At 44.0% G+C, this 22,233-nt stretch overlaps 1 protein-coding gene across 1 annotated transcript in view; it reads left to right on the top strand.

Annotated features, from left to right (window-relative positions):
* The window catches only part of LOC106580631 (whirlin), an 83,680-nt gene extending 72,572 nt beyond the window's left edge, over positions 1-11,108 (top strand). Inside the window, exons 7-11 of the mRNA XM_045703371.1 lie at positions 621-695; positions 930-2,055; positions 2,180-2,361; positions 3,334-3,459; positions 10,456-11,108. Of these exons, the coding sequence (XP_045559327.1) occupies positions 621-695; positions 930-2,055; positions 2,180-2,361; positions 3,334-3,459; positions 10,456-10,650 (1,704 nt within the window). The 3' untranslated portion in view covers positions 10,651-11,108. The remainder of the gene's footprint in view (positions 1-620; positions 696-929; positions 2,056-2,179; positions 2,362-3,333; positions 3,460-10,455) is intronic.
* The last annotated feature ends 11,125 nt before the right edge of the window (positions 11,109-22,233 follow it).

Here is a 22,233-nt window from a genome sequence, read left to right as displayed (position 1 = left end):
GAAATGCTTATGTTCTTAGCTCCAACAGTGCAGTAATATCTAACAATTCAGTATTATCTAACAATTCAGTAATATCTAACAATTCAGTAGTATCTAACAATTCAGTAATATCTAACAATTCAGTAGTATCTAACAATTCAGTAGTATCGAACAATTCAGTAGTATCTAACAATTCAGTAGTATCTAACAATTCAGTAGTATCTAACAATTCAGTAGTATCTAACAATTCAGTAATATCTAACAATTCAGTAGTATCTAACAATGCAGTAGTATCTAACAATTCAGTAATATCTAACAATTCAGTAGTATCTAACAATGCAGTAGTATCTAACAATGCAGTAGTATCTAACAATGCAGTAGTATCTAACAATGCAGTAATATCTAACAATGCAGTAGTATCTAACAATGCAGTAGTATCTAACAATTCAGTAGTATCTAACAATTCAATAGTATCTAACAATTCAGTAGTATCTAACAATTCAGTAGTATCTAACAATTCAGTAGTATCTAACAATTCAGTAATATCTAACAATCCAGTAATATCTAACAATCCAGGTGGAATACCAGGTGAAGTCATATTATTGTAACACATCAACCTTGTGTCTCTGTCTCTCTTTCAGCAGGAGTGCTCACATGGTGACATTGTACAGCAAGATCCAGGGGCAACCACTAATGTCCTACCTGATGTTACATTGGTGAGTCTGTATATGAGTTTGAGTTTGTTTCAGACTGATTGAAATCATAGTCAGGTTTTATGATGTGCAGGATTATAACTAAATGCTAATGTTTTTGAACAATGCGTTTTAAAGGTGAGGTGTGACAGTCTCTCCATGAAAAAACGACATTTTGTGACCTTCATCAGACAGATTTGAGTTTGTACCGAGTTTGTTTGTAAAAAAATTCTGTACAATGTCCCTTTTTGTTTCTAGAATGAAGTGCAGTCTACAGCTGAGTCTCCTCCGTTTTTCAAGCCTCCTTCTCCCTCCGGACCCGGACAGACCCAGCCCAGACATACGAGGGACAGGGAGAGGGAGCAGTCCAAGCGCCTCTTATCCAGACACTCCCAATCTGGCCTGGTCTTTACTGCCCCCACCAGGCTGCACCAGGAATGTCACCACAAACACCTTAAAGCCTTCCAAAGCTTCTCCAACCACCAAACTTCCACCTCCCCTAGCTCTGACCTCCATCACACCTGTCCCAACCCTGGACATCATAACAGCTCCAACCCTGGACATCATAACAGCTCCAACCCTGGCCATCATAACAGCTCCAATCCTGGCCATCATAACAGCTCCAACCCTGACCATCATAACAGCTCCAACCCTGGCCATCATAACAGCTCCAATCCTGGCCATCATAACAGCTCCAACCCTGACCATCATAACAGCTCCAACCCTGGCCATCATAACAGCTCCAACCCTGGCCATCATAACAGCTCCAACCCTGGCCATCATAACAGCTCCAACCCTGGCCATCATAACAGCTCCAACCCTGGCCATCATACCACCCCCAACCCTGGCCATCTTACCACCCCCAACCCTGGCACTGGCCATAGTGTCTATCCAAGCTCTGGCAATGACACATCCATGAACTCTCTTCACCACACCTGCCAAAACTCCCTCCACATCTCCACAACTACCTCCTCTGACCACCACACCCACCAAACACACCACGGCTGCTCCAGCTCCGGCCACCATTCCTGCCCTGGCTCCCTTCATCCCAAGCCCTCTGGTCCTCAGAACAAGGAGAAATTCATCAAGCTTCCCATCTTCAGATCCTGCTCCCATGAGAAGCCTGCTACCTCCCCTGGTCCCTCCCCTGGTCCCTCCCCATGTCTCTCTCCCTGTCTCTCTCCCTGTCCCTCCCCATGTCTGTCCCCCTTTCCCTCCCCCTGTCCTTCACCCTGTCCCTCTCTCTCGGTTCTGGGACCTCCCCCATGTAGTCCAGACAGGCCCTGCTCCCCCTGCTCTCCCTCCCTCAGCCAGGGAGGTTTGTGTGTCATGGCCGATGCACACAGACTGACTGCTGAGGTCAGGCCCGAGCCCCAGCAGAGAGGTAAAGATCAATGTGTGTGTGTGTATCTGTGTACCTGTGCCTGTGTGTGTCTGTGTGCTTGTCTGTGAGTATGGCTTTACATGCATGTATATATAATCAAATCGACTTTCCTTTTTGTATCCAGGCACCACATTGTCTCAGCTGTCAGACAGTGGTCAGACTCTGAGTGAGGACAGTGGGGTGGACATTGCGGAGGCACGAGGGATCAGTAAAGACAGCAGTCCTTGGCCAACTAAGAACCAGGCCAGCCAAGCCACACAAGGGCCCCAGGGGGCCCAGGGGTCTGCAGTACTGGCATCCAAACAGGTGAGGCCCACCAAGGGCCCAAATCACAACAGAAACAACATGGATCAGTCTTAAATGGAATCCTATTCCCGTTATATTGTAGCCCACTACTTTTGACCAGGGCTTATAGGGCCCTGGTCAAAAGTAGTGCACTATACAGGGAATAGGGTGCAATTTGGGACGCATTCCATGACATTCATAAATCTCTGAGTTTCAGGACACTCTGTTTTGCCTTTTAACAAATTCATGGTTTGCCCCACTTGGTAACACTGAAAAAAATACTAAAGGCATCTTTTATTACAGAACACTCAATGCCGTCGATTAGGCTTAGTGTTTAGCTTACTCTATGTATTTTAGTCCTCATTCTATGCCATTATTCCAACTCTTGTATTCTATGTCCTTATTCTATCTTTTTTCTATGTCCTTATTCTATGTCTTTTTTCTATGTCCTTATTACATGTCCTTATTCTATGTCCCTATTCTATGTCCCTATTCTATGTCCCTATTCTATGTCCCTATTCTATGTCCTTATTCTATGTCTTTATTCTATGTCCTTATTCTGTCTTTATTCTATGTCATTATACTATGTCCTTATTACATGTCCATATTCTATGTCCTTATTCTGTCTTTACTCTATGTCCTTATTAAATGTCCTTATTCTATGTCCTTATTCTGTCTTTACTCTATTTCCTTATTACATGTCCTTATTCTATGTCTTTATTCTATGTCATTATTCTATGTCCTTCTTCTATGTCCTTATTCTGTCTTTATTCTATGTCCTTATTACGTCTTTATTCTATGTCCTTATTCTATTTCCTTATTACATGTCCTTATTCTATGTCTTTATTCTATGTCTTTATTCTATGTCCTTTTTCTAGGTCTGTTTTCTAGGTCTTTATTCTAGGTCCTTTTTCTAGGTCCTTATTCTATGTCCTTATTCTATGTCTTTATTCTATGTCCTTATTCTATGATGTCTTCTTGTGTGCCCTGCAGCAGCCTGGCTCTCCAGTGCCCATACTTACTCTGGTACGTGTGGTAAAGAATGCCAACACTCTGGGCATCGCTATAGAGGGAGGGGCAAACACACGGCAGCCACTGCCACGCATCGTCACCGTACAGGTGAGAGAGAGGCTGATACCTAAATGGTACCCTATTCCCTATGTAGTGCACTACTTTTGACAAGGAGGTTCATTTAAAAGAAGTGCACTTGTATAGGGAATATCTAGATGATTCTGCATCAGTTTATCATACTGTAACATTTACAAAAACTTTGAACATGAATGCAGTATGAAGACTACACAAGGCTTTCATACTGTGATGTCTGTAAATAGTAAGAACCACAGCCTCCTATGTGGATGTAGAACCCCCATGTTGTGCCTAAAGGTCTGTGCGTATTGATACGTATTGTAGTGTTAATGAGTGCAATATGGATTACAACAAGCATCAAACATGACAGAGAAGCCTCCCGAGTGGTGCATTGGTCTAAGGCACTGCTAGCTGTGCCACTAGAGATTCTGGGTTTGAGTCCAGGCTCTGTCGCAGCAAGCTGCGACCTGGAGACCCATGGGGCGGCGCACGATTGGCCCAGCGTCGTCCGGGTTAGGGGAGGGTTTGGCCGGCAAGAATGTCCTTATCCCATCGCACACAAGTGACTCCTGTGGCGGGCCGGGCGCAGTGCATGCTGACACGGTTGCCAGGTGTACGGCGTTTCTTCCGACACATTGGTGCGGCTGGCTTCCGGGTTAAGTGTGCGCTGTGTCAAGAAGCAGTGCGGCTTGGTTGAGTTGTGTTTCGGAGGACGCACGGCTCTCGACCTTCGCCTCTCCCGAGTCCATACGGGAGTTGAAGCGATGAGACAAGACTGTAACTACTAATTGGATACCACAAAATTGAGGAGAAAAACAGAGACATTACCATTTTCTCTTTCATCTTAAATGTGAGCTTCCCAGAACATCTGTTTATGTGCGTAATAACAGCCTATATTTGCATTGATAATCATTTCAAAGCAGGTCAAGGAATCTCTCCTGGGGATGTTTAACTTTGTTGAAGAAAGTTTTCTACCACCTGGTTAGTGCCAGGGGTCTTGGGTAATCTATTCAGGTAAACAGGATGTTGTGGACAGATGTGACGACTGAAGTGGACCTAAATTCCAACATTATTCATCTTTTGTTTTCATTTAACAATAATGTATCTACAAGTACAGCATGTGTTTTCATATTATACACTGAGGTTGCTTCCTAAAAGACACAATATTGCATAGAAAGTCCACAACTTCCGAGTTGATGGCTTTGGTCAAAAGACATGCACTACAGTACATAGTGTGTTTCTGCAGTCTTTTATGTGCGGAACATCCTCGTACCTAATTCAGACTCACAAGATATGGAGAGTCTGATTAAGTGGTTTGTATGACAGTCGTGCAGTGATTTCCATAAGAATGACTCCTCACGAGCAGCCCCCATAAATCTGTAGTCCAATAGAGTCATGATGGTTCCCCAGGCATTTACAAGCCCACCGACTGACATGGCACAGATACTACTGCCTCATTACATCAATTATGTTTCACCACCATTAGTATGATTAAATAACAGTCAATACCTGCAGCCCAAATGGCATCCTATTCCCTGTATATAGTCCCTATGGGTCATGGTCAAAAGAAGTCCACTATAGAGGGAATACGATGCCATTTGAGATGGAGTCTTTTGGTTGGCCCTGAATCATCATACAAGTAATTGTATGTGACATTGTTGAAAAGGTTATGTCAGGATATGACAGCCAGAGAATAGAAGTGGGATTTGACTGTTTGACTGCCTGAATGATAAGGAGCATTTTTACATTTGGTAAGTTGGTGCCATTAGAATATTATCAAGAGAACTTTAAGGAGAACAAGTTGTCACGCAATGGGTTGCCATAACATGCAATGGGTTGCCATAACATGCAATGGGTTGCCATAACACGCAATGGGTTGCCATAACCCATGGGCGGCAGCGTAGCCTAGTGGTTAGAGCGTTGGACTAGTAACCGAAAGGTCGAATCCCCAAGCTGAGAAGGTACAAATCTGTCGTTCTGCCCCTGAACAAGGCAGTTAACCCACTGTTCCTAGGCTGTCATTGAAAATAAGAATTTGTTCTTAACTGACTTTCCTAGTTAAATAAAGGTAAAATATATATATATTTTTTTTTAATAACACACAATGGGTCGCATTAACACACAATGGGTAGCCATAACCCGCAATGGGTAGCCATAACCCGCAATGGGTAGCCATAACCCGCAATGGGTTGCCATAACCCGCAATGGGTTGCCATAATAGGCAATGGGTTGCCATAACCCGCAATGGGTTGCCATAACCGGCAATGGGTTGCCATTACCCGCAACGGGTTGCCATAACACGCAATGGGTTGCCATAATAGGCAATGGGTTGCCATAACCCACAATGGGTTGCCATAACCCGCAATGGGTTGCCATAATAGGCAGTGGGTTGCCATAACACACAATGGGTTGCCATAATACACAATGGTTTGCCATAACACACAATGGGTTGCCATAACTCACAATGGGTTGCCATAATACGCAATGGGTTGCCATAACACGCAATGGGTTGCCATAACACGCAATGGGTTGCCATAGCACACAATGGGAGGTCCATAACCCGTAATGGGTTGCCATAACACACAATGGTTTGCCATAACACACAATGGGTTGCCATAACATGCACAGCCAATTTCAAGTCTATGCAGCAGCAGCTGGAGTGAAATCTTGTTAGATGGTTGGAATGCCTTCCCCCTCTTGTCGTAATGAGGGTAGACAGCGGAGTGCTTCAACTTAAGTGGGAACTACTTCTTCTGTCCAAAAGTATTGTTTAGCCTCCTTCTTGCACTCACATCCCAGACTTGATTTTAATCTTCCTGGCACTAATTCTGCTGATAGCGGATAACTATTTCGAAGAAGGGTCTACTTGCAATAACTGTGATATGTGGATGTGTTTTTCTACTAAACTTAGTTGAATGTGCTGACTGTAAGTCTGAAAAAGAGCATCTGTTGAATGACTAGAATGTAGGAAGCAGTAAAGGAACAGTGAGAGCACTAAGGGGTACTGGCTCTGGCGCTAAGTGCCCAAGGCTGAGCCTGCCTGCCCTGCTGCCTGGGTTATCAGCCCCCTCCTGCCATGGCCTCCTCGGTTCTCAGCTAGACTTAAGATTCTGTCCTGATGTCTCTGTCCTGATGTCTCTGTTCTGATGTGTCTGTCCTGATGTCTCTGTCCTGATGTCTCTGTCCTGATGTCTCTGTCCTGATGTCTCTCTCCTCATGTCTCTCTCCTCATGTCTCCGTTCTGATGTCACTGTCCTTATTTTTCCTGACAGACAGGAGTCCACAAGGCACAAAGCTCTACACTACCTCTACCTCTACCACAACCTTTTACCTCTACCTCTACCTTTACCTTTACCAGTACCTCTACCTCTACCGTTTACCTCTACCTCTACCACTACCACTACCTCTACCTCTACTTTTACCTTTACCACTACCTCTACCTCTACTTCTACCTTTACCTTTACCTCTAGCACTACCTCTACCTCTACTTTTACCTTTACCACTACCTTTACCTCTACCTCTACCGTTTACCTCTACCTCTACCTCTACCACTACCTTTACCTTTACCTCTACCTCTACCACAACCTTTTACCTCTACCTCTACCTTTACCTTTACCACTACCTTTACCTCTACGTCTACCTCTACCTTAACCACTACCTCTACCTTTCCCTTTACCTCTACCTCTACCACAACATTTGACCTTTACCACTACCTTTACCTCTACGTCTACCTCTACCTTTACCTTTACCTCTACCTCTACACCCACATTTACCTCTACCTCTACCCCCACCTTTACCTCTATGTCTACCTCTACCTCTACCTTTACCTCTACCACTACCACTACCTCTACCACTACCTCTACCTTTACTTCTAACTCTACCTCTACCTCTACCACTACTTATACCATTACCTCTACCTCTATCTCTAACTCTACCTCTACCTTTACCTTTACCACTACCTTTACCTCTACCTCTACCACAACCTTTTACCTCTACCTTTACCTCTACCGTTTACCTCTACCACTACCACTACCTCTACCTCTACCTCTACCTCTACCTCTAGTTTTACCTTTACCACTACCACTTCCACTATCTCTACCTCTACTTCTACCTTTACCTTTACCTCTAGCACTACCTCTACCTCTACCTCTACACACACCTTTACCTCTACCTCTACCCCACCTTTACCTCTATGTCTACCTCTACCTTTACCTCTACCTTTTACCTCTACCACAACCTTTTACCTCTACCTTTACCTTTACCACTACCTTTACCTCTACGTCTACCTCTACCTTAACCACTACCTCTACCTTTACCTTTACCTCTACCTCTACCACAACCTTTTACCTTTACCACTACCTTTACCTCTATGTCTACCTCTACCTTTACCACTACCTTTACCTCTACCTCTACACCCACCTTTACCTCTACCTCTACCCCCACCTTTACCTCTATGTCTACCTCTACCTCTACCGCTACCACTACCTCTACCTCTACCACTACCGCTACCTTACCTCTAACTCTACCTTTACCTCTACCTCTACCACTACTTATACCAATACCTCTACCTCTATCTCTACCTCTACCTCTATCTCTACCTCTACCTCTACCTTTACCTTTACCACTACCTTTACCTTTACCTCTACCTCTACCACAACCTTTTACCTCTACCTTTACCTTTACCACTACCTCTACCGTTTACCTCTACCACTACCACTACCACTACCTCTACTTTTACCTTTACCACTACCTCTACCTCTACTTCTACCTTTACCTTTACCTCTAGCACTACCTCTACCTCTACCTCTACACACACCTTTACCTCTACCCCACCTTTACCTCTACGTCTACCTCTACGTCTACCACAACCTTTTACCTCTACCTCTACCTTTACCTTTACCACTACCTTTACCTCTATGCCTACCTCTACCTTAACCACTACCTCTACCTTTACCTTCACCTCTACCTCTACCACAACCTTTTACCTTTACCACTACCTTTACCTCTATGTCTACCTCTACCTTTACCACTACCTTTACCTCTACCTCTACCTCTACACCCACCTTTACCTCTACCTCTACCCCCACCTTTACCTCTATGTCTACATCTACCTCTACCTTTACCTCTACCGCTACCACTACCTCTACCTCTACCACTACCACTACCTTTACCTCTAACTCTACCTTTACCTCTACCTCTACCACTACTTATACCAATTCCTCTACCTCTATCTCTACCTCTACCTCTATCTCTACCTCTACCTCTACCTTTACCTTTACCACTACCTTTACCTTTACCTCTACCTCTACCACAACCTTTTACCTCTACCTTTACCTTTACCACTACCTCTACCATTTACCTCTACCTCTACCACTACCACTACCTCTACCTCTACCTCTACTTTTACCTTTACCACTACCTCTACCTCTACTTCTACCTTTACCTTTACCTCTAGCACTACCTCTACCTCTACCTCTACACACACCTTTACCTCTACCTCTACCCCACCTTTACCTCTACGTCTACCTCTACCTCTACCACAACCTTTTACCTCTACCTCTACCTTTACCACTACCTTTACCTCTATGCCTACCTCTACCTTAACCACTACCTCTACCTTTACCTTCACCTCTACCTCTACCACAACCTTTTACCTTTACCACTACCTTTACGTCTACCTCTACCTCTACCTTTACCACTACCTTTACCTTTACCTCTACCTCTACCTCTACACCCACCTTTACCTCTACCTCTACACCCACCTTTACCTCTACCTCTACCCCCACCTTTACCTCTATGTCTACCTCTACCTTTACCTCTACCTCTACCTCTACCGCTAACACTACCTCTAACTCTACCTCTACCTCTACCACTACTCATACCATTACCTCTACCTCTATCTCTATCTCTACCTCTACCTTTACCACTACCTTTACCTCTACCTCTACCACAACCTTTTACCTCTACCTTTACCTTTACCACTACCTTTACCTCTACCTCTACCGTTTACCTCTACCACTACCTCTACCTCTACTTTTACCTTTACCACTACCACTACCTCTACCTCTACCTCTACTTCTACCTTTACCTTTACCTCTAGCACTACCTCTACCTCTACCTCTACCTCTACACACACCTTTACCTCTACCTCTACCCCACCTTTACCTCTACATCTACCTCTACCTCTACCTCTACCACAACCTTTTACCTTTACCACTACCTTTACCTCTACGTCTACCTCTACCTTAACCACTACTTCTACCTTTACCTTTACCTCTACCTCTACCACAACCTTTTACCTTTACCACTACCTTTACCTCTACCTCTACCTCTACCTCTACACCCACCTTTACCTCTTCCTCTACCCCCACCTTTACCTCTACCTCTACCGCTACCACTACCTCTACCTCTACCACTACCTTTACCTCTACCTCTAAATCTACCACTACTTATACCACTACCTCTATCTCTATCTCTACCTCTACCTCTACCTTTACCACTACCTTTACCTTTACCTCTACCTCTACCACAACCTTTTACCTTTACCACTACCGTTTACCTCTACCACTACCTCTACCTCTACTTTAACCTTTACCACTACCACTACCTCTACCTCTACTTCTACCTTTACCTTTACCTCTAGCACTACCTCTACCTCTACACCCACCTTTACCTCTACCCCACCTTTACATCTATGTCTACCTCTACCTCTACCTTTACCTCTACCGCTACCACTACCTCTACCTCTACCACTACCTTTACCTCTAACTGTAGCTTTACCTCTACCTCTACCACTACTTATACCTTTACCTCTACCTCTAACTTTCCTTGAATCCAAAACAATTCTCCTCTTTTCTTTTCCCTTGGTATCTTCTGTCTCTTCTCTCGAGCAAGAACACATCCTGTCTACAGAAAGTGATTATTTATTTGATGTTTAATTCTCTCTCTCTCTCTCTCTCTCTCTCTCTCTCTCTCTCTCTCTCTCTCTCTCTCTCTCTCTCTCTCTCTCTCTCATATTCATATATATAGAAGGGTGGCTCGGCACACAGTTGTGGGCAGCTGAAGGTGGGACAGGTGATTCTGGAGGTGAACGGGGTCTCCCTGAGGGGTAGAGAGCACCGGGACGCTGCTCGCATCATCGCTGAGGCCTTCAAGACTAAAGAGAAGGACCACATTGACTTCCTGGTTACCGAGTTTAACACAGCCGTACTGCAAGGCCTTTAGCGGGGTCGTATTCTTTAGGCACCGCACAGAAGAAAAGAGACTGAAACAAGAAGGGACCACCTGAACTGATGCTTGTTCCAGTTTTCCTGCAGGGGCTTCAGCAGGACTTTGCACTTTAGAGAGCTGGAACAGATGGAGGAAGGAGGAGAATGAGAGAACGGAAGGAGGGAGAAGTTTGATGGAGTGTTGCACCTGGGGACAAAATAAAGACAATCCGTTATTCTCCTGTAAGCCCCTTCTCACATTGTTGTCCCTATATACCAACTTACCAGGCTGGCCATGCAGTGTTAAAATGCTAAAATGCACGACATCCTGCCTTAAGAAGAACCCACCGATAGAACATACAGTTGAAGTCGGAAGTTTACATACTTAGGTTGGTGTCATTAAAACTCATTTTTCAACCACTCCACAAATGTATTGTTAACAAACTATAGTTTTGGCAAGTCGGTTAGGACATCTACTTTGTGCATGACACAAGTAATTTTTCCAACAATTGTTTACAGACAGATTATTTCACTTATAATTCACTGTATCACAATTCCAGTGGGTCAGAGGTTTACATACACTAAGTTGACTGTGCCTTTAAACAGCTTGGAAAAGTCCAGAAAATGATATCATGGCTTTAGAAGCTTCTGATAGGCTAATAGACATAATTTGAGTCAATTGGAGGTGTACATGTGGATGTATTTCAAGGCCTACCTTCAAACTCAGTGCCTCGTTGCTTGATATCATGGGAAAATCAAAAGAAATTAGCCAAGACCTCAGAAAATAATTGTAGACCTCCACAAGTCTCATTCATCCTTGGGAGCAATTATTGGGAGCAATCCAAACACCTGAAGGTACCACGTTCATCTGTACAAACAATTGTATGCACGTTTAAACACCACGGGATCACGCAGCCGTCATACCGCTCAGGAAGGAGACGTGTTCTGTCTCCTAGAGATTAACTTACTTTGGTGTGAAAAGTGCAAATCAATCCCAGAACAACAGCAAAGGACCTTGTGAAGATGCTGGAGGAAACAATTACAAAAGTATCTATATCCACAGTAAAACGAGTCCTATATCAACATAACCTGAAAGGCCGCTTAGCAAGGAAGAAGCCACTGCTCATTTACATTTAAGTCATTTAGCAGACGCTCTTATCCAGAGCGACTTACAAATTGGTGGATTCACCTTATGATATCCAGTGGAAAACCACTTTACAATAGTGCATCTAAATCTTTTAAGGGGGGGTTAGAAGGATTACTTTATCCTATCCTAGGTATTCCTTAAAGAGCTGGGGTTTCAGGTGTCTCCGGAAGGTGGTGATTGACTCTGCTGTCCTGGCGTCGTGAGGGAGCTTGTTCCACCATTGGGGTGCCAGAGCAGCGAACAGTTTTGACTGGGCTGAGCGGGAACTGTGCTTCCTCAGAGGTAGGGAGGCGAGCAGGCCAGAGGTGGATGAACGCAGTGCCCTTGTTTGGGTGTAGGGCCTGATCAGAGCCTGAAGGTACGGAGGTGCCGTTCCCCTCACAGCTCCGTAGGCAAGCACCATGGTCTTGTAGCGGATGAAAGCTTCAACAGGAAGCCAGTGGAGAGAGCGGAGGAGCGGGGTGACGTGAGAGAACTTGGGAAGGTTGAACACCAGACGGGCTGCGGCGTTCTGGATGAGTTGTAGGGGTTTAATGGCACAGGCAGGGAGCCCAGCCAACAGCGAGTTGCAGTAATCCAGACGGGAGATGACAAGTGCCTGGATTAGGACCTGCGCCGCTTCCTGTGTGAGGCAGGGTCGTACTCTGCGAATGTTGTAGAGCATGAACCTACAGGATCGGGTCACCGCCTTGATGTTAGTAGAGAACGACAGGGTGTTGTCCAGGGTCACGCCAAGGTTCTTAGCACTCTGGGAGGAGGACACAATGGAGTTGTCAACCGTGATGGCGAGATCATGGAACGGGCAGTCCTTCCCCGGGAGGAAGAGCAGCTCCGTCTTGCCGAGGTTCAGCTTGAGGTGGTGATCCGTCATCCACACTGATATGTCTGCCAGACATGCAGAGATGCGATTCGCCACCTGGTTATCAGAAGGGGGAAAGGAGAAGATTAATTGTGTGTCGTCTGCATAGCAATGATAGGAGAGACCATGTGAGGATATGACAGAGCCAAGTGACTTGGTGTATAGCGAGAATAGGAGAGGGCCTAGAACAGAGCCCTGGGGGACACCAGTGGTGAGAGCACGTGGTGCGGAGACAGATTCTCGCCACGCCACCTGGTAGGAGCGACCTGTCAGGTAGGACGCAATCCAAGCGTGGGCCGCGCCGGAGATGCCCAACTCGGAGAGGGTGGAGAGGAGGATCTGATGGTTCACCGTATCAAAGGCAGCAGGAGGATGAGAGCAGAGGAGAGAGAGTTAGCTTTAGCAGTGCGGAGAGCCTCCGTGACACAGAGAAGAGCAATCTCAGTTGAATGACCAGTCTTGAAACCTGACTGATTTGGATCAAGAAGGTCATTCTGAGAGAGATAGCAGGAGAGCTGGCCAAGGACGGCACGTTCAAGAGTTTTGGAGAGAAAAGAAAGAAGGGATACTGGTCTGTAGTTGTTGACTTCGGAGGGATCGAGTGTAGGTTTTTTCAGAAGGGGTGCAACTCTCGCTCTCTTGAAGAGGGAAGGGACGTAGCCAGCGGTCAAGGATGAGTTGATGAGCGAGGTGAGGTAAGGGAGAAGGTCTCCGGAAATGGTCTGGAGAAGAGAGGAGGGGATAGGGTCAAGCGGGCAGGTTGTTGGGCGGCCGGCCGTCACAAGACGCGAGATTTCATCTGGGGAGAGAGAGGGGAGAAAGAGGTCAAAGCACAGGGTAGGGCAGTGTGAGCAGGACCAGCGGTGTCGTTTGACTTAGCAAATGAGGATCGGATGTCGTCGACCTTCTTTTCAAAATGGTTGACGAAGTCATCCGCAGAGAGGGAGGAGGGGGGGGAGGGGGAGGAGGATTCAGGAGGGAAGAGAAGGTGGCAAAGAGCTTCCTCGGGTTAGAGGCAGATGCTTGGAATTTAGAGTGGTAGAAAGTGGCTTTAGCAGCAGAGACAGAAGAGGAAAATGTAGAGAGGAGGGAGTGAAAGGATGCCAGGTCCGCAGGGAGGCGAGTTTTCCCTCCATTTCCGCTCGGCTGCCCGGAGCCCTGTTCTGTGAGCTCGCAATGAGTCCTCGAGCCACGGAGCAGGAGGGGAGGACCGAGCCGGCCTGGAGGATAGGGGACATAGAGAATCAAAGGATGCAGAAAGGGAGGAGAGGAGGGTTGAGGAGGCAGAATCAGGGGATAGGTTGGAGAAGGTTTGAGCAGCGGGAAGAGATGATAGGATGGAAGAGGAGAGAGTAGCGGGAGAGAGAGAGCGAAGGTTGGGACGGCGCAATACCATCCGAGTAGGGGCAGAGTGAGAAGTGTTGGATGAGAGCAAGAGGGAAAAGCGAGAGGGAAAAGGATACAAGAGGGAAAAGGATACAAGGTAGTGGTCGGAGACTTGGAGGGGAGGGGAGTTGCAATGAGATTAGTGCTCCAAAATAAAAAAAAGCCAGACTACAGTTTGCAACTGCACATAGGGACAAAGATCGTACTTTTTGGAGAAATGTCCTCTGGTCTGATGAAACAAAAATAGAACTGTTTGGTCATAATGATCTTTGTTATGTTCGGAGGAAAAAGGGGGAGGCTTGCAAGCCAAAGAATACCATCCCAACTGTGAAGCACGGGGGTGGCAGCATCATGTTGTGGGGGTGCTTTGCTGCAGGAAGGACCAGTGCACTTCACAAAATAGATGGCATCATGAGGACGGACAATTATGTTGATATATTGAAGCAACATCTCAAGACATCAGTCAGGAAGTTAAAGCTTGGTCGCAAATGGGTCTTCCAAATGGACAATGACCCCAAGCATACTTCCAAAGTTCTGGCAAAATGGTTTAAGGACATCAAAGGCAAGGTATTGGAGTGTCCATCACAAAACCCTGACCTCAATCCTATAGAAAATCTGTGGGCAGAAATGAAAAAGCATGTGCGAGCAAGGATCAACCTGACTCAGTTACACCAGCTCTGTCAGGAGGAATGGGCCAAAATTCACCCAATTAATTGTGGGAAGCTTGTGGAAGGCTACCCGGAACGTTTGACCCAAGTTAAACAATTTAAAGGCAATGCTACCAAATACTAATTGAGTGTATGTAAACTTATGACCCACTGGGAATGTGATGAAAGAAAAAAAAGCTGAAATATACAATTCTCTCTACTATTATTCTGACATTACATATTCTTAAAATAAAGTGGTGATCCTAACTGACCTAAGACAGGGAACTATTACTTGGATTAATTGTTAGAAATTGTGAAAACTGAGTTTAAATGTATTTGGCTAAGGTGTATGTAAACTTCCAACTTCAACTGTAATAGCATTAAAAATAACCATAGAAGAACCCACCAAAAAAGCGTAATAGAAACTAAGGATCCACCAATAGAACCTAAAAGCATTGAGAAGAACCCACCAATAGAATCTAAAATAACCCAAGAAGAACCCACCAATAGAAAACACTGGAATTGAGAAAAACCCACCGATATCATCTCATACAGTGCATTTGGAAAGTATTCAGACCCCTTGACTTTTTCCATATTTTGTTATGTTACAGACTTATTCTAAATTAAAAATGTTCCTCATCAATCTATACACAATACTCCATAATGACAAAGCAAAAACAGGTTTTTAGAAATTGTAGCAAATATATTCAAATCAGAAATACCTTATTTACATAAGTATTTACTATGAGACTTGAAATTGAGCTCAGGTGCAACCTGATTCCAATGATCATCCTTGAGATGTTTCTACAACTTGATTATAGACCACCTGTGGTAAATTCAATTTATTGGACATGATTTGGAAAGGCACACACCTGTCTATATAAGGTCACACAGTTGACAGTGCATGTCAGAGCAAAAACCAAGCCATGAGGTCGAAGGAATTGTTTGGAGAGCTCCGAAACAGGATTGTGTCGAGGCACAGATCTGGGGAAGGGTACCAAAAAATGTCTGCAGCATTGAAGGTCCCCAAGAACACAGTGGCCTCCATCATTCTTCAATGGAAGAAGTTTGGAACCACCAATGCTCTTCCTAGTGCTGGCCGCCAGGCCAAACTGAGCAATCAGGGAAAAGGGCATTGGTCAGGGAGGTGACCGAGTTCCAGAACCTTCCAGAAGGACAACCATCACTTCAGCACTCCACCAATTAGGCATTTATAGTAGAGTGGCTAGACAGAAGCCACTCTTCAGTAAAAGGCACATTGGAGTTTGCCAAAAGGCACCTAAAGACTCTCAGACCATGAGAAACAAGATTATCTGGTCTGATGAAACCAAGATTGAACTCTTTGGCCTCAATCAATCAATCAAATGTATTTATAAAGCCCTTCTTACATCAGCTGATGTCACAAAGTGCTATACAGAAACCCAGCCTAAAACCCCAAACAGCAAGCAATGCAGGTGTAGAAGCACGGTGGCTAGAAAAAACTACCTAGAAAGGCCAGAACCTAGGAAGAAACCTAGAGAGGAACCAGGCTATGAGGGGTGGCCAGTCCTCTTCTGGCTGTGCCGGGTGGAGATTATAACAGAACATGGCCAAGATGTTCAAATTTTCATAGATGACCAGCAGGGTCAAATAATAATAATCACAGTGGTTGTCGGGGGTGCAACATGTCAGCACCTCAGGAGTAAATGTCAGTAGTCTTTTCATAGCTGATCATTCAGCGTATCTCTACCGTTCAAGCTGTCTCTAGAGAGTTGAAAACAGCAGGTCTGGGACAGGTAGCAAGTCCGGTGAACAGGTCAGGGTTCCATAGCCGCAGGCAGAACAGTTGAAACTGGAGCAGCAGCACGACCAGGTGGACTGGGGACAGCAAGGAGTCATCAGGCCAGGTAGTCCTGAGGCATGGTCCTAGGGCTCAGGTCCTCCTCCGAGAGAGAAAGAAAGAAAGAGAGAGAGAGAGAAAGAAAGAGAGAAAAAGGGAGAAAGAATTAGAGAGAGCATGCTTAAATTCACACAGGACACCGGATAAGACAGGAGAAATACTCTAGATATAACAGACTGACGCTAGCCCCCGACACATAAACTACTGCAGCATCAATACTGGAGGCTGAGACAGGAGGGGTCAGGAGACTCTGTTTGGCCTGAATGCGAAGCGTCATGTCTGGAGGAAACCTGGTAGCATCCCTATGGTGATGCATAGGGGTGGCAGCATCATTCAGTGGCAGGGACTGGGAGACTAGTCAGGATTGAGGGATGGATGAACAGAGCAAAGTACAGAGAGATCATTGATGGAAAACTTCTCCATAGCTCTCAGGACCTCAGACTGGGGCGAAGGTTGACCTTTCAATAGGACAACGACCCTAAGCACACAGCCAAGATAACGCAGGAATGGCTTCGGGACAAGTCTCTGAATGTCCTTGAGTGGCCCAGCCAGAGCCCGGACTTGAACCCGATCGAACATCTCTGGAGAGACCTGAAAATAGCTGTGCAGTGACGCTCCCCATCCAACCTGACAGAGCTTGAGAGGATCTGAAGATAAAAATGGTAGAAACTCCCCAAATACAGGCAATGGTGGAAAAAGCACCCAACTGTCATATTTGAGGAAAAGTAAAGATACCTTAATAGAAAATGACTCAAGTAAAATTCACCCAGTAAATTCCTACTTGAGTAAAAGTCTAAAAGTATTTGGTTTAAAATATACTTAAGTATCAAAATTAAAAGTATAAATAATTTCAAATTCCTTATATTAAGCAAACCAGCACCATTTTCTTGTTTTTTTTAATTAATGGATAGCCAGGGGAACACCGCACACGCCAACACTCAGACATCATTTACAAACAAAGCATGTGTGTTTAGTGAGTCCACCAGATCAGAGGCAGTAGGGATTACCAGGGAGGTTCTGTTGATAAGTGCGTGAATTTGAATATTTTCCTGTCCTGCTAAGCATTGAAAATGTAACGAGTACTTTGGGATGTCAAGGAAAATGTGTGGAGTAAAAAGTAAAATTTTTGTCAAAAATATGAATAGAAAAGTAAAGTACAGATAGCCTCAAAAAACTACTTAAGTAGTATTTTTACTTAAGTACTTTACACCTCTGAATACAGGTGTGCCAAACGTGCTTCAAAAAAGTACTGAGTAAAGGGTCTGAATATTTCTGAAAATGTGATATTTCAGTGTATACCGGTATGTATTTTTATATACATTTGCAAAACATTTTTAAAAACTTTTTTTGCTTTGTCATTATGGGGTATTGTGTGTAGATTGATGATGGAAAATAAACAATTTAATCAATTTTAGAATAAGGCTGTAACGTAACAAAATGTGGAAAAAGTCAAGGGTTCTGAATACTTTCAGAATGCACTGTATAACCTACGAATAGAACCTAGTATAACCTAAGAAGAACCCACCAATATAACCTAATATAACCTAAGAGCCCACCAATATAACCTAATATAACCTAAGAGCCACCAATAGAACGTAATGTTGTTGAACTGGTGTAATGTCATCAATGATGTCATTACATTTAGCCGCTTGCTTTTCATTCTCCCTGCTTTCTCCTCTCCAATTGTTCTGCCTTTAGGAGCAGCTCTCCCCTCAGTGGTTATACCAAGAAGGTGCTTTGAAAATGGATATAAATTGTATCTAATCTTAGTCGAACTATACCTTTATGCCATCTCTAAAATAATTTTTGTATAATGTCTGTAATGTTTAATGTACGCCTGCACTCATACTTCTGTACATGTATATAATATATAGTGTATATGGCACTGAGACACCTTCGAGAGTTAAGAGGATTGGAGCTTAATGTAATGTTAGATAGTCTGTGTATGTAAAAGGATCACATTTTAAAATGGATTGTATTAATTGACTTGCATCCATTTATGTGTTATTTATAACAATAGTTCCTTATCTTTACTTTGTGTTCATGAGATGCAATTCAGAAAACTTAACAAAGGCACTACATGGGAGCTGCAAGCTAAGTCAGAGATGGTAATCCTGATAGAGGGAAATTAGTCAACAGACTGCTAATTCATCGTTATACAGCGAGATAACTTTTTAATTATAGGTAACTGACTCACTACAAGCGGAGCAGGGGTGGAGGCAGTTGTATTCAGCTATAATCCACACTGTGTGTGTGTGAGAGAGAGGCTTGCAACCCAAATGCCACCCTATTTTCTATATAATGCACTACCTTTGACCATATAGGGAATAGGGTGTAATTTGCGACAGTGTAGGAAGATATTACAGTGGATTCTAAGGCTTCCTGTTGTATTTGGTGATGCTCCAGGTAGGAGCAGGCCTGTGGATTCAGTATCAATTAACTCTAGCAATAGTTAGTAAGAGTATAAAAGAGAGCATATGATTTATATAAAATGTATAACAGAGTATAAGATTGAACAAGAGAGTAGAGTATTGTAGGTTCTATAAAACAACTGATCATAGATGTTTCAATAAGCTTGTAATAAATTATGATAGACAGAAGGTTTATATTGGTATTTTTTAATATTGTAAAAATGACATCAACGTTTTTGTGAATGCAAACAGTCCAGACATGATACGTACTTTATATCTTGTCCACATATAAAGTATACACTGTAAATTCATTTATAGACATAATTATATATATATTCATATATTAGAGAGAGAGAGAGACACATTAAATTACTGTTTGACAGAATCACACAACTACAAACAATATCACAGTAGTATTGCTGTGTCTGCTGTCACATTCTAGAATGTACTTTCTCGGGTTCTAGTTGGGTAACAATCACATAAGAAGCAAATGGACTAATCGTGACTTCGTCCCAAATGGCACCCTATTCCCTTTACAGTGCACTACTCCATTATGGCTCTGCTCTACAGTAGCACACTATAAAGGGAATAGAGGGCCATTTGGGACAAGTGTATTGTATTAACTATAGCAGGGGAAGGTAGGCCAATGCCACATCACTTAAGGATTTTTCTTTGCACCAAAACAACACCAAGAATGGATACGATAAATAAGATGAAAACCCCTATGCAGATCTAATGTAGACTATATACAAGTCTGCTGCATCTTGATTCTTGTTTCTATACCTTATGTTGCCCAGGAGTAGGCTCAGGCTGTATGGGAAAGAATCCGACTGGACAATGTTTTAGACCTAGCCTGAGTGCCAGTCTGTTTGTGCTAGCATGCCAACTCTTTGTCATGCCAATGTTTGGCTTGACAATGACAGCAATGGAGAATGGAGTTGGTGAGACAAAGCACAGATCTGGGACCAGGCTAATGTTTTAGAGCTTTAGTTGTAGCAGCCTATCATACACAGCTGACAGTCTTTGAGGTGTACAATCATAACCTAATGCTTACGGCACTAAAATATCAGACATTTTCCTCAAGTCTATAGAGTGCATCGCAGTACAACACTGAATTGAATTGAATAAAGATTTACCAACTCATGTTTTGAATCTTGTTTGCCTGGTTATGTTGAATATAGATAGAACATTTCAAAATACATATTTTATTCAGACATTTTCCATTTCATGATACATTGAAACATCCTCAATTAAATGTTCAATTCAATACAACTTTATTTATCCTTTCAGGGACTATGAAGAATATACTGTCACCATAAAAGGGAAGTTGACACAGTGTCTATTCAATTGGCTCAGTAGCCACTGCCTATAGGCAGGGGCATTTCCTGTGTTCTGCTGCAGTCTCTATGGCCTTGAGCTTCCCTCACAGTGCTCCACAGAGAGACTAGTATTATAGAGCTAGCAAACAGGACAGCACATATGACTCTGGGTGTACTGTACTGGTATATTAAGTCAGGTAGGAGTTCTATTTTGGCTATGCATTCACTCATTGACTATGTACGGAGATAATCAGCGAGAAATGTAAATATAGCTGCAACTAGAAGTTGCTTCACTGCGTGAAATCCTGTTGTCGAATGAATAATTGTACTAATGTAGGTCTCTTACCATTCACCCAAATATATCGTTGCTTGAAGCAACCCCCACAATATTCAAAAGCTGGAGAAGTACACAACATGACCAAAAGTATGTGGACACCTGCTTGTCGAACATCTCATTCCGACATCATGGGCATTAATATGGAGTTGGTCCCCCCTTATCTTATAACAGCCTCCAATCTTCTGGGAAGGCTTCCACTAGATGTTGAACATTGCTGTGGGGACTAGCTTCCATTCAGCCACAGAATAATAAGTAATGTCAGGTACTGATGTTGGGCGATTAGGCCTGGCTTGCAGTTGGCTTTCAAATTCATCCCAAAGGTGTTCGATAGGGTTGAGATCAGGGCTCTGTGCAGGACAGTCAAGTTCTTCCACACCAATCTCAACAAACCATTTCTGTATGGATCTCACTTTGTGCACGGGGGCATTGTTATGCTGAAACTGGAAAGGGCCTTCCCCAAACTGTTGCCACAAATTTGGAAGCATAGAATCGTCTAGAATGTCATTGTATGCTGTGGCGTTAAGATTTCCCTTCACTGGAACTAAGGGACCTAGCCCAAACCATGAAAAACAGCCCCAGACCTGTATTCCTCCTCCACTAAACTTTACAGTTGGCACTATGCATTGGGGCAGGTAGCGTTCTCCTTGCATCAGTCAAACCCAGATTTGTCTGTCGGGCTGCCAGATGGTGAAGCGTGATTCATCACTCCAGAGAATGCGTTTCCACTGCTCCAGAGTCCAATGGTGGCAAGCTTTACACCACTCCAGCCACTTGACATTGTGCATGGGGATCTTGGGTTTCCATGGCCGAGCAGCCGCACACAACCTATTTCATGAAGCTCCCAACGAACAGTTATTGTGCTGTCGTTGCTTCCAGAGGCAGTTTGAAACTCGGTGGTAAGTGTTGCAACTGAGGACAGATTATTTTTTCACGCCAAGCGCTATAGCACTCAACGATCCCGTTCTGTGAGCTTGTGTGGCCTACCACTTTGCGGCTGAGCCGTTGTTGCTCCTAGATGTTTCCACTTCACAATAACAGCACTTACAGTTGACCGGGGTAGCTCTAACAGGGCAGAAATTTTATGAACGGACTTGTTGGAAAGGTGGCATCCTATGATGGTGTCATGTTGAAAGTCACTGAGCTCTTCAGTAAGGCCATTCTACTGCCAATGTTTGTCAATGGAGTGATTTTTATTTTATTTACCTGTCAGCAGCGGGTGTGGCTGAAAAAGCCAAATCCACTAATTTGAAGGGGTGTCCACATACTTTTGTATATATAGTGTATGTTGGGTTGTCCGGGCTGTCAAAGCAAAGCCATGTTTTGCGGGCTGCTATTATGTTTATCCAGCAATATGCCAATGCTTCTCTCCAGTGGTTGTAAATGGTACTGCATTGTTATTATTTAACTGACATACATTACAATGTTACAGTATTACTATCAAAGTCTTCCAGTTTAGTTCAGGGGATCCTGTACTAAATTATGCGCTAGCCTCTCAGACATTTTTCTTGAACCACCCAGATAGTTTGTAACATCAATAGGGGATCAGCAGCAGTCCAATCCATCCCTCAAGGACTAAACTGTTTACTGATATGCATTTCAATCATTTCATGTAAC

The sequence above is a fragment of the Salmo salar genome, chromosome ssa20 (assembly GCF_905237065.1).
Source record: "Salmo salar chromosome ssa20, Ssal_v3.1, whole genome shotgun sequence".
Taxonomy (NCBI): Eukaryota; Metazoa; Chordata; class Actinopteri; order Salmoniformes; family Salmonidae; genus Salmo; species Salmo salar.
This window is presented reverse-complemented; position numbering and strand designations above follow the sequence as displayed.